The 18,833-nt window shown below is 37.1% G+C and overlaps 1 protein-coding gene across 1 annotated transcript in view; it reads left to right on the forward strand.

Moving 5' to 3' along the window:
* Positions 1-18,833, forward strand: part of grip2b (glutamate receptor interacting protein 2b) — a 388,052-nt gene that overhangs the window by 330,552 nt on the left and 38,667 nt on the right. The window contains exons 11-14 of the mRNA XM_030134467.1: positions 3,588-3,740; positions 3,942-4,128; positions 10,530-10,675; positions 16,882-16,962. Of these exons, the coding sequence (XP_029990327.1) occupies positions 3,588-3,740; positions 3,942-4,128; positions 10,530-10,675; positions 16,882-16,962 (567 nt within the window). The remainder of the gene's footprint in view (positions 1-3,587; positions 3,741-3,941; positions 4,129-10,529; positions 10,676-16,881; positions 16,963-18,833) is intronic.

Below are 18,833 nucleotides of genomic sequence, written 5' to 3' on the forward strand. Positions count from 1 at the left end.
CATATATATTCAGAGCTTTATATATGTATATATTTTTTCTCTTTCTGTGGTATTGACAATTTCTTTCCTGCTGCTTTTTATTCTGCTTGAATGAAGGGACTCTTAACACCCAATAATTTCCCCGTGGGATTAAGAAAGTATTCTGATTCTGATGATTCATCCTCTTGTCAGTAAAGGATGTTTTTTTAAAAAAAGTAGCATGTCATGTGACCTGATGTTCATTCAAAATTCAATGGCAAGTGGTGCTGGTCAGTCCAACTCCTGATGCTCCTGTTCTTACTTGGTTTTCACAAAGATTTTTGTCGAAGTTGGCAAAAACGACATTGTATGATACATTATAATAAAGTTAGATGTCAAATTCATATCACCAGTTTCCCTCCATTTGAGGATGAATTCCCTCACAAGGAGGGAGTTTTGGGATCCTCCTACAAGAAAATCTGACATGAAATGTGTGGTTTAGCTTCATGTTAGATCAGTAATATTATTATCTCTGGGTATTAAAGATTGGAAAAGCTGTAACAAATAAACAAAAAAAAATAGTTTTGAAACAGAAGTTGTTAAAGTGCATCTATCTGATCTGAGAGCAGCCCTTGATTTTATATGAGTCTGACTTATGTGGAGCCCAAAACGGCTGGGGTGTGTTACCCAAAATGTATCATGTTGGGGAAATGTTCAGTCTAAAATTCTGTGTTACATCAAACAGATGAAATGCAACAGTTGATTTCTATTTGAGGTAAAGATAAAGACAGGTGACAGATTAATGTAAAAACCTGATGGGAGTTGTTCCCTCCACAATGACAAATCCTCCATCCATGGATGAGTGAGTGTTTGATGAAAATGATGTGAATCATATGCTGTTTCTTTCACACTCACCAGATCTCAACCACAATGAAAACCTGTGAGATTTGTCAGTGATGTGTTAGACAGTGCTCATCACCTCCTTCATCAAATGACAGCATATGGTTATCCTCATAGTGTAACTGTCTAACTCAGCCTTTCTCAAATGGGGGTATGCATACCCCCAGGGGGTACTTGGAAGAAGCCCTGGGGGTATTTGAAATTTTTTAGGAAAACTACATTACATAAGTCATCATGTACTGAATACAAAAATAAATAATGAGAATTAATGCTGAAATATAAAACATGATAAAATCATTCATATGATAAAATGGACACTCCTAGTTTTATCATCAATCATCTTGTTTAAACTTTGGTAACATTTTAAGAACATTTCTATTTTATATTATTCAAGATGAGTTTATTTGAGTAATTAAGTAATTATTTTTGGTTGATGAAAGGTTCATTTATTCATTAATGACCAATTTCTTTATTTTTATTAATGAAGGAGGGCACTTTACAGTTTATGTTTTGCACACAAAAATTACTTATAACTAGAAAAGCACTCAGAGAGTGCAGGCCTCCGCCAAGGCAGATCATGAAAATCCATCCATAACTTTTTGAGTTATCTGGCTAACAGACAGACAGACAGACAAACCCCGATGAAAACATAACCTCTGCTGTTACACCTGGCGGAGGTAATTATTATTATTTTTTAATATATTAAAGTTAAATATATGTTGTTTATTTACAAAGTTTTGGAAAAAAAAGACACTTTTTGCACAGGAACAAATTTTGCCTCATTTTTTCAATAAAATGTGCTGAAGTGAGAGTTGGGGTACTTGGCTTAGAAAGTATCTTTCAGGGGGTACTCCACTGTAAAAAGTTTGAGAACCACTGGCCTTAGTCATACACTATGTGGACAAAAGTATATGGACATATTGAATTCAGGTGTTTCTTTTCTAACAGGGGTCTGGGATACAAAACAATAATGACAAATGTCATAATATAGTTTTGTACTGGGATAAATATCATTGCATTGGTTAGTTTGGTTTAAATTGTTATTGTTGTTTCCACAATGCCTCAGAGATGGTTTTGACTTCATTTCTCTCAACATGGATTTGTTTTTTGTTTTTTTGTTGTTTTTTATCCATTACTCTGATTTTAAATGTTCTACCTCTAAATTTCAAAAATATTTTTCCTGCTCTGACTGTAAATAATAATTTTCTACCACAACTAACCATCTACGTTCTTCACATCTCACTGAGGAAGAAAAATCTCCCATTAAACTTTAAGGAAATACTGATGTTTATAAACTATATGGACATAAATATTGGGACACATCATGTCTACAGCTGTAAGATGTCCTGTTCATGAGGATTTGACATGGAAACATTGATATCAATAATCAATATGATATTTATCCCAATATAAATCTATATTATGACATTTGTCATTATTGTTTTGCATCTCAGACCCCTGTTAGAAAAGAAACACCTGAATTCAACAGGTTTGCAGACTATTAGTGGATTATTTAGGTAATTACGATATGAGGATAACAATATGTGTTTTTTAGAGTTCATTCATAGACTGTTTAATTATAGACTGTGGAGCAGTGAAGCCTTTCTGAAGATGTGTGGTGGCCCAACAGCTTAATAAGACATTTTATGTGTTGTACATGATGGTGCCAGAAAAAGTGCTGGCCCATATATAAATTATTGCTCCATTAAATGTATTAACCCTCCACGACCCAAACAGTCACTGGTGACCAAAATCACCTACTGATCTAAACTGTGTAATAACTTCCGATCCACTAATCCAATCAATACATGCACATAATTGGTGTAAAATGCAGTTTATCATCTTTTCATGGTCATGAATAGTCATGGTCAGTTACCATGGAAACAACTGTCATCTTCTAAAACACTGATACACCTGCAAAACCAATGGAGTTTGACAAATGATAGTGGATGGACACACTGGGTTTATACGTTCAGTTACTGATATATTTTTAAAACAAAAAAGGTCACTTTTTCTTCAGTTTTCTGTTTTGTGATTTAATAATGCTCTGAACATTTACAATACCAGTAAATTAAATAAAGGAAAATACCTCATTTTAACTTAAAAATGCAGAATACTATAGATGATATTAGAATTAATGCTGATGCATTACTTAAGGAAAAAAAAAAAAGAAAAAATGTTATTTGGGAACTGACACAAAAGCAGCGCTAGGACTTTATGAGTTTAGATTAATACGGGTTTAAAATACCAGTGGGTGATGTCATGGTACCTCTGTCCTCCACTTACAGTATATACAGTATATATACTTCTGACACACGTTATCATAAATTTCACTCTCTTTAACTCAACTGATTAAAACCAACGGTCTTGATACTAAACACAGTGAAACAGAACAGAAGAACAGACTAAAGTGCACTGCATGTATTTGTGAAATGGTTGTCCACTCTTCTGTGGTGTTAGAAGACAGACCCCAGCTTCCTCTGACTATTTCTATTTATTAACAGGAATAATGATACATGAAAGCAAACTGAAGTACTGCGTAAATGTCTTCCTTGTTTGACCATGAACAGTCAGTGAGCTCTGTGAAAGCCATACTTAGTAGGAGCTTAATTGCTGATTTCCTTCATCCTGTGTCTCGTTTGTACACATCTCTTTCATTCTTAATTCTGTTCCTCTGATTTATGGCATTAAATTGCATTTATTTTTCTCTTTGTCTTTTGTCTGTGCAGCTCTGGTGTCAGCTAGTTTTTCTCCTGGCTCTACGACCACATCTGGCCCCAGCAGTCAGAGCTCCAGCACCCTGCCAAGGACTACAGTTCCCATGAGTCCCAGGAACTCGCTACTTAAACGACGGCAGAGGAAGAAAGAGCACAAGAGTTCCTGTGGGTTCAGTCTGCCTTTTATTACACAAATCTGCCTTCACTGAGAGTAGAAACACCTGTGCTAACTATCTGTCTGTCTGTCTTTCTTTGTTTCTACTTTTCTGCCTGTTTTTCTTTCTTTCTGCTTTTCTTTCCATCCTTCTTTTCTTTCTTTCTGTTTTCTTTCCGTCTTTTTCTTTCTTTCTTTCTTTCTTTCTTTAGTGTCCTTAGCGTCCAGTTCCGTGGGCCCAGGTGGTCAGGTGGTTCATGTGGAGACCAGTGAGGTGGTCCTTACAGGTGACCCACTGAATGGTTTTGGTGTCCAGCTGCAGGGAGGAATATTTGCCACGGAAACACTGTCTGCTCCTCCGCTCATCAGGTTCATAGAGCCAGACAGCTCTGCAGAGCGGTGAGTGCACAAACCTCAACAATCAACCAATCAATCAATCAAACAAATGTTTTTGCCATAGCGCCACATCATAACAAAAGTTATTTGATATTTACATTTAGAGTTAGTCTAAAACAGACCAGCCTGGAACAGCCAGCCTGGTGTCGGAGCTGGTTCCCGCACCAGTTACACCGGGAACTGAAGTGCTTGCCCGTGAACCATTATGCGAAATTTTTGGTTCCTGAACTCTCTGATTTTCAGTGTGAACACTTTTGCTGGCTCGAGATTAGGTACAGGAACTGGCACCAGCACGGTTCTCTGTCAGTCTGAAAACAGCTTTAGTGACCCAATTCACAAACACACAACACAATCCACCAGGAGGAGATATACATGTACTGCATGTATATCTCATGTAGGTTTCCAAATAAGCAGATAAAAGTGTTTGTGTTCTTAGGTGCCGCATATTTGCAACATCTGTGGCACTTCTGCTACATCTCACCACTTTATCAGGGGTCTGTATTGCATCTACATAGTTGTGTGTTTGTTTATCTGTGTGTGCGTGCGTGCGTGCGTGCGTGCGTGCGTGCGTGCGTGTGTGTGTGTGTGTGTGCATGCGTGCATGTTTGTGTGTGTGTGTACTGATTAATGTTCCCATCGTTCTAACAGCTTCTCTAAGTGCTGGGTGTGTTTCTGTACCCTGAGGCCACCTGGTCATTAGCGCCCATGCTAACAACACTAATTAGCTAGCTTCCCCTTGCTCAACCAGACGAATCAATAAGTGCCTTCCTTTTAGCTTAACAGGATGAACCCAAATAAACCCCACCACACCACCCTGACGTACACCTAAACACATCTTACACACATTAAAAACTTAGTCTTGTCTAGCAGCGAGGTCATCCTCTTCTTAAATCGCAACCTTTTATGATCTATAAATGAAATTTGGTATACATTTAATGCTTTAAAGCCTTCCATTGGATTTACAGAAACTTGACTAAAGTCCTGAGAGCCCAGTGTTCTGCCAGTAATCATTTTACATGTCCTATTTATCAGTGTATTTACATTGACCGTTGCCCAAAGGGGTTGCATTGAGTAATGGGTTTGTAGGATTAATGTTACTAGCACAGGTAGCTAAACTGCTGTAGTGTCAGTTTGTTAATAGTGCTACTGCTAAAGCAGTAATGGTGAAGAACTTGTCCATGACCTCTGAACTATAACATCTAGTGAGTACACAGATGCTTTAGCGCAGGGTGGGCAATAGCCTACATTTTTCCAAGGGGCCTCATGAGAAACCTAAGTTGTATCAGAGGGCCAAACCAACAAAAAGTCAAATATAATTCGACTCAGTGTTAATTTTCTTCCCTTTTAAAAGTACTACATTATAAATTTTTGCACTGCAACTGATAATCAAAATAGAATATTCCATAACAATAAGGATATGAAATAGTGGAGTAGTTCAAATATAGAAGAAATGAACAGTAAAAACAATAATTTCAGTATTTCATTTCATTTTTAACCTTACCTTTTAATTTCACAAACCAATAATGAAAAGTTTTTTTTGCTAAATGTTAAAGATGGGCAATTAAACAACTTTATCCAAAAAACTAGAAGTGCTTTTGATGTTTTTCAGTTCATTTTAACTTCTTAGTTGGAATAATCCAGTCTGTTTGGGCTTGAACAAGTGCACTGAAATCTGGTAAATCTTTTTTTTTCCTGATTTTCCAGTGGGTGAGATAAGATATTTTACTGTCACACACACACACACACACACACACATATATATATATATATATATATATATATATATATATATATATATATATATATATATATATATATATATATATATATGTACCCTGTACTACTAAGGAGCTTTGTCACTAAAGTTATTAGATGTTAGAACTGACAAGGAGCTCGTATGGAAGAAAACGCAAATACAGCACTTCCAGGTTAGACAGAAACAAGACTAAGAGCAAAAAGCAGCTTTCATAAAGGATCTGTACCTTTACCATTATCAAACATTGACTGTACATGCAGTATATATTTGCAGTGTTTAACCCATAAAGACCCAGTATTACTTTTATGGCACTTCCCAAATGCAATTTTCTCTCTATTTCACCTTTCATTGACAATTTATCACTATTTATTCTTAGAATATCCTCTGTAATTGGGTGCTTCTATGAAACTGGTCCCTAAAAGCAGGACAGAGGGGCTAAAAAGTCAAATAAGATGTAGACTAATGTTATCAAGGAAGTTTAGAAGCACTTTGGGTCTATTTTAAAAATGAATAATAAGAGAAACTATTTTTCAGATTAACACATTTTTATTTGACACACATACAAAAATCTGCATGTAGCATAGACATGGGTTTCTATATAAAAACCCTGCATGTCTGGATTAGAAAAAACAACAAGGATCCTCAAATTTAACACAGTGTCTTTATTTATAGCAGTATATAAAACAATTTCAAGCCATATTTTCAAGATCAAATGCACTGACACCTAGGTACTTTTTCATGTTCCAATTTTGGTCCTATTTTTGGCCTCAATATTGGATTAAAAATTCATTAATTTTGGAATGGCTCAGAGCAAGAATATAATTTTTTTGCATTTATCTGACGTCATCATTAGGTACATTCTGGGGGAAATATGTCTAAATTTCTCTTTTATTTTTGGGTCTAAAAAAGCTGGCAAAGTGCCAGGTACCAAAATGATCCCAGTTTCATGGAAAGACCCAGTTACCTTTTTTCAGTGAAAATTAATTATTTTCCCCATATCTTATTTACTGATCATGTTGATATTTATTAAAACTCAGATTTAAGTTGAGGTTTATCATATCAGAAACAAAGAAAACTGAAGAAAAAGGGACTTTAACAGGAAAGATATCCATAACTGAACATAAACCCAGTGTGCCCATCCACTGTCATTGATCCAACTCCATGTTTTTTTTGGGTGAATCAATGTTGTAGACGATGACAGTGTTTCCATGGTAACTTCAGAGCCTCTGAAAGTCCTAATGGGTCATATCTGATGACCATGAAAAGATGACAAACTGTATTTCACGCCAATTATTTACATGTTTCAAAAGGTACTGAAAATTTTACATGAGTATTTTGGTCAATGGTGGATGTTTGGGTCTTTATGGATTCAATTAGTGTGGCATGGAGTGCTGAATTTGTTGAATTTGCTGGGAACAGTGAGCTGTAGATAACATTGTTTCTATCACAGCAAAAGTAAATTAAAGGAGACTGTTAACAGCAAATGGTAACAAAAATAGCTCATATGTGCTACAGAGATGTACCTGTTACATTCAGCAGTATTCACAGAATATATACATGTTCTTTTTTGCTAAGGCTCTGTTGTTAAGGCTGAACATGGATAGAAAACTGGATAGAAGAAAAAAGTGAAAAATAAAAATGCACTAAATGTCTGCAGATTAAAGAAAAATGAGTCTAAGCCTACATTCAGACAGCAGGTCTTAATGCACAATTCGTATTTTTTGGTGAAATCCGATTTTTTTTTTGTGCTCATTCATATTACACATTAAATGTGACTTCTATCAGTTTTGAGTATGAACTGAATGTGACCCTAAAGTGACCCACATGTGCAAAAAATGTCCTGATGTAATACGTGACCACGCAAGCACGCACTGTGTTTACGGAAGTAAGTATGCTTTTCCCGCTGCTCCTCCTCCTGGGACACAGAATTGTGATGTTTGTCGCATTTCAATGACGTAAAGGTCGGCTAAATGTGACCTGGCCATTGAGACTGAAGTCGCATTTGAAAATATCAGATATGTATCGGATTTAGGATCACATATGAAAGTGGCCTGGGTCGGATTTGAAAAAATCTGATTTGTGCTCTTCAGATGGGTTACAGGTCACATATGGGCAAAAAAATTGGATTTGAGCCACATTTGTCTGCACTCTGAACGTAGCCTAAGATAAGGTGAGGATCTGGAAAAAGGTGATTCTGAAGACAGTGACGAAAGAAAAGAAAACAAAACAGGGTTCATCAAGAGGTGAAGATGAAGATGTGAACTTGAAGGTTCTAAAAGGGAAAGTAGAGGAACTGGCGAGATAGAAATGATCGAGTGAATGTGGGGGTTGATAAGCCATTTAATCCTCTGAAGATCCTAATGAAAATGTCTGAAGGTTTATTAACACGGGTCGCCCACCCACATCTTCATGGAGGAAACATAAACTGTGTGTGTGTGTGTGTGTGTGTGTGTGTGCGCGTGCGTGCGTGCGTGCGTGTGTGTGTGTCATTCAGATGGGTGACAATCTCAGTCGCTCTGCAAATCTACAGCGTCAGACAACAGCTGTAATAACAGAGTCATGGATCATGGCTCTAATTTTACCATCAAACACAGTAATCACTTCAGACCTTAGAGCCAATTCCAAAGGCTTTGTAGGGCACAATTCACTAAATAAAAAAAAAAAAGGACATCAAACTAGAAGGAAAGAACTGACTGTGGCACCGCTTTGTCAAAACTGCATTTTAACAACATATTTAACTATTATCATTGCCTTATTTATGAAACATGCAGGTTGCATATTTTCCATATAGCACTAAGACAAGAAAGGAAGTTGAGCAAATTTGCGAAAAATATTTGAATAAATTTGCATTGGCCAATTGGACAGACAGAAATGATTAAACATTGCCTGGAGTCCCTTTTTGTATGAAAGTACTCAGGATCAAAACAACAATTTGAAAAATACTTTGGCAGACATATTAACATATTAACCCAAAAAGATCCAGTACTACTTTAGTGGCAGTTCCCAAATGAATTTTTCTCTATATTTAACCTTTCTTAATTGATTTATTACCATTTATTGTGATATTATCTTTATTTTGCATTTTTTTCTGTGAAATTCAGGTATTTTCCTCATTTAATTTACTGGTCATATAGATGTTCATAAAAGCTTAGGTTATAGTTGATGGTTTTTATATCAAAAACAGACTAAAGTGACTTTTTCAGCAAAGATATCATTAACTGAACATAAACCCAGTGTGTCCACCCACTGTCATTGATCCAGCTCCATGGGTTTTACTGGTAAATCAATGTTGTAGAAGATGACGGTGTTTCCACATTCACTACGGAGCCCCTGAATGTCCAAATGGGTCATATCTGATAACCATGAAAAGATGACAAATTGAATTTTACACCAATTACTTACATGGATTGATAAGATTAGTGGATCAACAGGTATTTAATTGTTACATCAGTAGATGGATTTGGTCAATGGTGGATGTGTGGGTCTTTATGGGTTAATCATGTGAAATAAAGACTCTGCTGTAAAGACCTTAAGATCAAATTCAACTTTTGAGAATCTGTTGCATATACGTATGTTCAACTTTTAGCCTGCACAGGATAAATGACGGGGAAAATGAAAGCAATCACTGCTGGAGCGATGGCAAAATACCTTTACTGTGAAATTAATTTAAGGTTAGTTCCAAAAGGTTCAGTTCAGATATCACAGGCACCTGCACAGTGCAGGTGTATACGAGGGTATGGACCACCACCACCACCACCACCACCAATAATAACAATAATAATAATAATAATAATAATAATAATAATAATAATAATAATAATAATAATAATCTATATTATAAAAGGGAAGTGGACACTGTTTGTGTGTGTATCTTGGACATCACACAAAATCTGGAAAGAGCTGACTGCTGCAGGTTGGCATACTTATGTGTTTTTGGTCGAGGAACAGACTAGCAAAAATGGTAAGTTGGTTAGAACCAATGTTTTGGGAGATATTAGTAATTTTGGAATACAATAGCCTTATAATTACGTAGCCATGCACAGAATCACGTGAAGGCTTTGGCGATGACTGCTGGACAAATGCATTACAGTATGTGTGAATACACAACAAATATCTGTGCTGGTTCCCCATGGGTCACCGTACTAGTAAGGTCAAACTGATGGAGCTCTAAGGTCAGTAGTGACCCTGGGCATTTGACAGGCCTTTAGAAGAGTTCAAGATTTACCCTCATTTATCCTCATTATCAGTTTAATGTACCTCATGATAAAGGAGTGGATAAACTGCAGCTATCACCTTAAAATGTTTATGTAATTAATGTCATCTGAAAATTAAAACATTATACATTATTACAAAGGGTGAGTATTACACATTATACACCTTTAACCTCAGCTTCTATCTTTTTCCGTTTTCTTTTTCCTACGTCCTTCTGATCATGTGCTCATTGAAGGTCAATCATTTTCCTGATGCACTATTTTACAGTCCTGAATAATAGAACATAAACATTTAATACATAAGGCATAAAGCATCTAAAACACTTCCATTATCTATTTCTAAGTTTAGAAGAACAGTGTCAACACAAATCCTTGTCTGACTCACATCACTTACCAGCTGCTTTTTTCTCATATCGCCATGGTTACTCATGTGGCAGGTGTGGCCTTCTGCAAGTCGGGGACCGGCTTCTGTCGATCAACGGAATCCCCACAGAGGATGGAACTCTGGAGGAGGCCAATCAGCTTCTCCGAGACGCAGCGCTGACCAATAAGGTCACACTGGAGATCGAGTTCGATGTAGCAGGTTTGTGGACTTAAACATTTACTCTAAGATTTCACTGTCATCTCAGTTTATTACACATTCCTCCATAATGCGAATGAGTGCATTAGATCAGTGATTCTCAACTGGTGGGTTGCAAGCCACAAGTGGGTCTGAAACCCATTTTCAGTGGGTCATGGGCCTTTGTCTGGGTAAAAATAATGCCAATCAATCCTGTGCTTTATTTTTATGGAGCTGACCCCTGTCCATTCACGCTCCCTAACAGTAGGGGGCAGTAATGTGCTGTAATGATAATGAACACCAGACATTTCTTTTTCAAGAAAAGACCTAAAAGTTTCTGTTCATATCATGAAGAAACTCAGGTATGACAACGACCACATCAGATATGGTTTTACCTCTATTGGACAAAAACCCCAGTGTGTTTAATTCTTCAGTAAGTGACTGAATGAAGTTTTAATTTTTAACTGAGTTCATTTTTATTACCTCCGCCAAGGAGGTTATGTTTTTGCCAGGGTTTGTTTGTCTGTTTGTTTGTTTGTTTGTTTGTCTGTCCGTTAGTGTGCAACATAACTCAAAAAGTTATGGACAGATTTTGATGAAATTTTCAGGGTTTGTTGGAAATGGGATAAGGAAGAAATGATTAAGTTTTGGTGGTGATCGGGGGTGGGGGGGCCCACGGGGGGGGCGCAGACCAGAAAATTTCATCAAAATCTGTCTATAACTTTTTGAGTTATGTTGCACACTAACGGACAGACAAACAAACAGACAAACAAACAAACAAAGAAACAAACAAACCCTGGCAAAAACATAACCTCCTTGGCGGAGGTGGTAATAATAATAATAATAATAATAATAATAATAATAATAATAATAATAATAATAATAATGTGAAGAAGAAGAAGGAGAAGAAGAAGAGGGTGAAATAGCCCATAGGTGTGAATGTGAGAATGATTGTTTATCTCTATATGTCAGCCCTGCGATGAACTGGTGAAATGTCCAGGGTGTACCCTGCCTTCACCCATAAGTAGCTGGGATAGGCTCCAAGTGACCCCCGTGACCCTAGTGAGGATAAAGCTGGTTTAGATAATGAATGAATGAATGAATGAAGAAGAGGAAGAAATCTTGTTTACTGATGAAATATGTGTATCATTATAAAATCATATCATTACCAAAACACAATTCCAATCACCATTATTTTAAGTCATTATCAGTCATTATTCCTCTTCCAATGTGTCCTTGAATGTGGATGGAATTTACAGCTAACAAAACCTAAAACATATTGACCCTTTCTACAACCATGTTGCAACTATGTTCACAATTGTTTATGTATATATTTCTTTCTTTTAGTTATGTATTATTTATATTTTTCCCAGCACAATTAAGAAATGCAATGGTAAAAGATTATATGTGTATGTGTGTATGTTTACTTGTATGTTGTGTGTATATGTATAAACGTATGTACGTATGTATGTGTATATGGATGCATATGTGCGTGTGTGTATATATATATATATATATATATATATATATATATATATATATATATATATATATATATATATACATATGCGTAAATATAAAAGAGTAATGTAAAAGGAAGAGGGAGATAAATATACATTATTCAGATTTTATGGAGAAGGGGCAGGATTAAATCAGATGCACTTCTTCCCACCCCTTTTTGGGCATGTAAATGACACTGTTGTGCTGTTTTTCTTTCTAAGATTGTCTTGATTGTTGATTTTTGTATTATTATTTTTGTTTTGCTTGTTCACAGATATGTTAAATTTCATTGCATGTTTGTAATATATCACTAAATTTAAACGCAAGTGAAAGTATGCTTTAATATTGCTGCTCTCCTTTTAAATGTATATTTTGGGTACCATCTCGTCTTTTTCTGTTTAATGGGGATGTTCAGACAGGATGCAGCAGTAACACTGAGCTGCTCAGAGCTTTTACTGTATGTCTGTTCAGTCATTGGACAGAATAATTACAGCTCTTCACTGAAGGCCATGGCCTCATTGACAAGCTTTTAACCCCCTGAAAAAGTCCAACTCTGTCTGATTCTGTGCCACTTCAAAGCAGTTTATTACAGTCATTCTATCTGATGTCTGTGAGGCACAAAGTGCATCCGGTTCCATTACGAAACACCCTGCAGAACCTATAAACAGATAATGGATTAAGGTTCACTGGAAGTGAATTTGAGAGAAACGGTATGTCATTTATCCATCACTTCTGGTTTTTAGTTCTTTACTTAATTATCTTTTCAACTGTCTGTGATATTATTGTGTACCTTAAACTTCCTCGCAGTAGCAACTCTAATGGCGCTATTGATAATGTTTGTTCAGATGACTGAGAGCTACATGTTTGGTAGCATTATATTACAACAATATGTGCTTTTAATATGGTCTTAACCCATAAAGACCCAAACAGGGACCGGCGAACTAAAGCATCTACTGATCTAAACTGTTTAATACCTGTTGATCCACTAATCCTATCAGTACATGTAAATAACTGGTGTAAAATACAGTTTGTCATCTTTTCATGGTCATCAGATATGACCCATTTGGACGTTCAGAGGCTCTGTAGTGAACGTGGAAATACCATCATATTCTACAACACAGTGTCAAACATGGCCTGTGGGCCACCATAGGGTCTAATCTGGTCCCTGGGATGAAATTGTAAAATGCAAAAATTACACTGAAGATAATAATTATTTTAGTTCACGTTCCGCATTCAGCCCAATTCAATCTCAAGTGAATCAGCTCAGAAAAAATCCTACCATAATAACCTATAAAAAATGACAACTCCAAGTTTTTCTCTTTGTTGTAGTGTAAAAAAAAAAGTAACATTACATGAAAATGTTTACTTTTACAAATTATCATTTCACAAAAAATTTGAATAAACTGAAAAAGAATATGAACAACCTGAAATATCTTAAGAAAATTAAGTATAATTTAGCAGTATTCTGCTTGTTATTAAATGTTTTGTGTATTTGTAGATGCACTGTAATCTGAGGCATAATATTATATATATTATATATTCTTCAACTTACTCATATTTTTCAAAGGATAATTTGTAGATGTAAATATTGTCATAATGTAATTTTATGTTTTTCACTCTAAAACATAGAGAAAAGTTTGGAGCTGGCATTACTTATATATTAATATGTTATTATTTTACTGGTCTGGCCCTTCTCAGATCATGTTGGGCTGAATGTTGCCCCTGAACTAAATTGAGTTTGATAGCCCTGTTCTACAACATTGATTCACCAGTAAAACCAACGGAGTTGGATCAATTACAGTGGGTGGACACACTGGGTTTATGTTCAGTTAATGAGAGATTGGACTGAAAAAGTCAGTTTCCTTCAGTTTTCTCTGTTTCTGATATAATAACCGTCAAACTTTAATCTGAACTTTTATGAACATCTACATGATCAGTAAATTAAATACAGGAAAATACATTGTTTTCATTGAACCCCCACCCCACCCCATCCCACCCCACACACACACAAAATACAGAGGATAATATTATAATAAATGATGATAAATAATTTAAGAAAAGGTGAAATCTGGAGAAATATTTATTTGGGAACTACCACAAAATCAGCACTGGGTCTTTATGGGTTAAACACTTAGAACCACATGGATGTGACTGTTCTGATGTTACAACAGTTTATTGCTCATGACTGTACAGTTGTTGAATGTTTCAATAATCTTAAAGTGCAACTTCATCCTCCTGAGTTTAACTCCATCTAATGTATGATTTAATATGAAACCAACTACTACTACTACTACGGTGTTTCCATGTTCACTACGGAGCCTCTGAACATCCAGATAGGTCATATCTGACTAGCACGTTGACCCATGGGGTTCTAGATGTGGTACTTTTTATGCTGTTGTGTATTCATGCATGCTGTACCGCATTTGTCCAGCAGTCACCACCACAGCGTTCTGGCCATGGCAACATTATTGTAAGGGTATCGTATTCCAAAATTACTAATATATAACTAGCTCTGTTCACTAGACTCTTCCTTGACCAAAAATACCTAAGTATGCCAAACTGCAGCAGTCAGCTCTGTCCAGATTTGTGTGAATCCTTGGACACACATACAGGCACACAGAGGCCACTTGGCTTTTATAATATAGATGACCATGAAAAGATGACAAACGGCATTTTACACCAATTATTTATATGTATTGATAGGATTAGTGGATCAACAGGTATTAAACAGTTTAGATCAGTAGATGGTTTTGGTCACAAGTGACTGTTTGGGTCTTTATTGGTTAATATTGCGCTGACAAATGGCTGTGTTTCCTGTGTTGGCTGCTTTTCATGGTTTGCTGCACAATCTGTTAGAATTTAATTTTTACCTCCGCCAAGGAGGTTATGTTTTTGCCAGGGTTTGTTTGTTTGTTTGTCTGTTTGTCTGTCCGTTAGTGTGCAACATAACTCAAAAAGTTATGGACAGATTTTGATGAAATTTTCAGGGTTTGTTGGAAATGGGATAAGGAAGAAATGATTAAATTTTGGTGGTGATCGGGGGTGGGGGGGGCCCATTTCCAACAAACCCTGAAAATTTCATCAAAATCTGTCTATAACTTTTTGAGTTATGTTGCACACTAACGGACAGACAAACAGACAGACAAACAAACAAACAAACAAACAAACAAACCCTGGCAAAAACATAACCTCCTTGGCATGGGGGGGCCCACAGGGGGGGCCACTGATCAGCCTTGGCGGAGGTCTGCGCTCTCCGAGTGCTTCTAGTTAACACAGTTTTTCTTTAATGATGTGATCTGATCTAATTTGGCGCTTTCTGTTCTGACAGACTGTAAATAAAGCCAGAGGTGCTGATTGCATCAGTGCAGTGGTCTGTAGCTATAGACCATGCACTGGCATTGATAATGTTGCATCATTACCTCTGCTGGGAGGCATTGTGATTGCTTTGCTTTGTGTGTTTGCATGTCTGATTGTTAGCAAGATAACTCAAAAAGTTATGGACGGATTTTCATGAAATTTTCAGGAAATGTTGATACTGGCACAAGGAAGAAATGCTAAAATTTTGGTGGTGATCAGGGGTGTGTGCGTGTATGTGTGTGTGTGTGTGTGTGTGGGGGGGGGGGGGGCAGTTCTGTCTTAGCAGAGGTCTGCGCTCTCCAAGTGCTTTTCTTGTTGAACCCTTTCATGCAGGACACCCACATTTGTGGACATGGACACAGATGAGACCAACATTTTGGCATTGGTTTCATGTCTCTGGGACATTCCCACTGAAAGTTTGTCTGCAAGCATTTTTTCATTGAAAGGCAAATTGCTAACTTCCTGTTGGAATTAGCTCATGGGTGTCGGTGTATGGTTTGTCAGGCTTGATGAGACAAAAATCCCGCCATTCGTTTCATGTCTCTACAACATTCCTACTGGCTGCTAGGGCTGTTTTCGTCTGTCTAGGTGGCAATACAGAGCACATTTTGGCACCTAAGGGGTACATTTTTATATTCTAAAATTTTTTGTCAGACATGACATGCATGCCAAATTCAGTGAGTTTTTGATGTATGTTCAGGGGGTCAAATTCCAGTTTAAAGCGTCTCGGAAAAATGATTAAAAAAAACAACAAAATACAACAGGGCCTTGCCTTTCAGACAAGTCCTTTCACTCAGTGATTGAGAGGAACTCGCCCTAAGGGCTCGGTCCCTAATAATAAGATAACTAAAATAAAATAATTCTGGTACAGGAGCAGGAAGCTACAGGGGTACAGGTGCAGGGCTTTGTTGAAAGGGGCATCCAGGGGGTCATGACAGTGGTCCATGTTGTGTTTCTGGTTTTCAGCACCATCTTGTTGATCATCATGTTTTCTCAGCTAGTCCAAGGATCTTAAACTTGGAAAGAAGGTGCAAATGACACAGGCACCCCAGACTTAAGTGGTGTCTGTGCTCTCCATGTTTTTGTCTGGATGTGGAGTTGTTTTACTACTGGAATTAGTATTATGAGTCACACAGAACAAACGGAGGATTTAAAGAAGTCACTGCCCTGGAGAAGAGCAATTTAGAGGAGATAAGAGCTAGAGCTAAATGCCTTGTAATTACAAATGTTAAGCAGGATGAAGAGAATTATTTGTTGCTTTATACATGAGTACTTTGTTTTTTTTTATGTGGGTTTAACATTTTGTGTGTGTGTGTGTGTGTGTGTGTGTGTGTGTGTGTGTGTGTGTGTGTGTGTGTGTGTGTGTATTCCAGAGTCAGTGGTGCCTAGCAGCGGTACTTTCCACGTTAAACTGCCGAAGAAAAGAGGAGTGGAGCTGGGACTCACCATCAGCAGTAGGAACACACACACACACACACACACACCAAACAGTGGTCACGTGATCTACTGTTTGTCTGCTAGGGCTGCTGGCACAATGTTTAAATGTCACAGAGAGACCACCCAGCACTTTACAAATACACTTTCACACAGGTAGTACTTCTGTTTTGTGTCCTCTGTTAAAACATTCAGTTGTGTTTATAAAAATGTAGGGATTCCAGGCCACACAGTGAAATTTTTATTCTGCAGACACCATCTCACACTAAAGGTTTCATACCACCCTATGTCTGTACCAGGGGTGTCAAACTTGCAGCTCGCCAAAGGTTCCAATCCGGCCCATGGAATGAATTTACGAAGTGCAAAATTACACTGAAGGTACTTCAGTGTAATGTTTTAGTTCAGGGTCCACATACAGACCAATGTGATCTAGTAAAATAATAACATAATCTATAAATAACTGGTAACTACAAATTTTCTTCTTGATTTAATGTGAAAAAATTACACAACACTATTAAAATATTTACAATTTCAAACTATCCTATAACAATAAAATATGAATAACCTGAACAAATATGAACAACCCAAAATGTCTAAAGAAACTTATGTGCAATTTTAATAATATTCTGCCTGTTATTAAATGTTTTGTGCATTTGTAGATCCACTGTGATCTGTAAATTGTGTTAAAAAATAAGCTGCAGTGTAATATTGTAGAAATTGTTCTTATTTTAGTTCCAAACTCCATAATTACCTCCGCCAAGGAGGTTATGTTTTTGTCGGCGTTGGTTTGTCTGTCTGTTTGTGTGCAAGATAACTCAAAAAGTTATGGACGGATTTGGATGAAAATTTCAGGAAATGTTGATACTGGCACAAGGAACAAATGATAAAAATTTTGGTGGCGATCGGGGGTGGGGGGCTACAGGGGCCCACTGATCTGCCTTGGCGGAGGTCTGCGCTCAACGAGTGCTTTTCTAGAAAAGATAGCGTAGACCTCCGCCAAGGCAGATCAGTGGGCTCCCATGGCCCCCCCACCCCCGATCATCACCAAAATTTTATCATTTGTTCCTAGTGCCAGTATCAACATTTCCTGAAATTTTCATCCAAATCCGGGGCACTGATCTGCCTTAGCGGAGGTCTGCGCTCTCCAAGTGCTTCCAGTTTTGACAGTATTCTGCCTGTTACCACATGTTTACCACATTGTTAAAATTGCACTTATTTTCCTATCAAAATTTCAGTTTTTTAGTTTATTCACATTTTCTGTGAAAGTTTGTAAATGGAAATATTTTTGTAATTTAATGTTTTTTATTGTACTAAAACAAAGAGGAAAAGTTGTAATTATTTATAGGTTATTATGTTAATACTAGTGCGTTGACCCATGGTTCCACATGGGTCATATTCATACTGATAGCGAGGGACTGAAGTTAGTGAATGTGTTGTTCCTGTTTTTAACTTAATTTCCCATCATGCAGCGTGGTACTGTCGAGCAACATGATTGTAGGCTATTGTACTCCAAAATGAATCTGAATTTCTCACAACTGTGGAGGTACACACACACACACAATACACAGCATTATGATATAGATTTTGCTGGTCCGGTCTACTTGAGATCAAATTGGCCTGAATGTGGCCCCTGAACTAAATGAGTTTGACATCCCTGGTATATACCATTGTTTTTTCAACCGTGAATTCAAGAGAGGCCAATTTCATGGTTTAGCCAGAGGGATGTTTTCAGCCTTTTGGTGTCTGCAGAACTTGGCTCCGGTTCAGCCAACACAGTGTTAATGATTAGATTAATCATGGCTCTGTTCCATTACAAATACAGGAGGCACTAGTCTGGGGAAAAGTACCACAATTTGCAACTCTCTCTCTCTGCAGCTCCCTCCCTCTGTCC

Source organism: Sphaeramia orbicularis, chromosome 5 (genome assembly GCF_902148855.1).
Source record: "Sphaeramia orbicularis chromosome 5, fSphaOr1.1, whole genome shotgun sequence".
Classification (NCBI taxonomy): Eukaryota; Metazoa; Chordata; class Actinopteri; order Kurtiformes; family Apogonidae; genus Sphaeramia; species Sphaeramia orbicularis.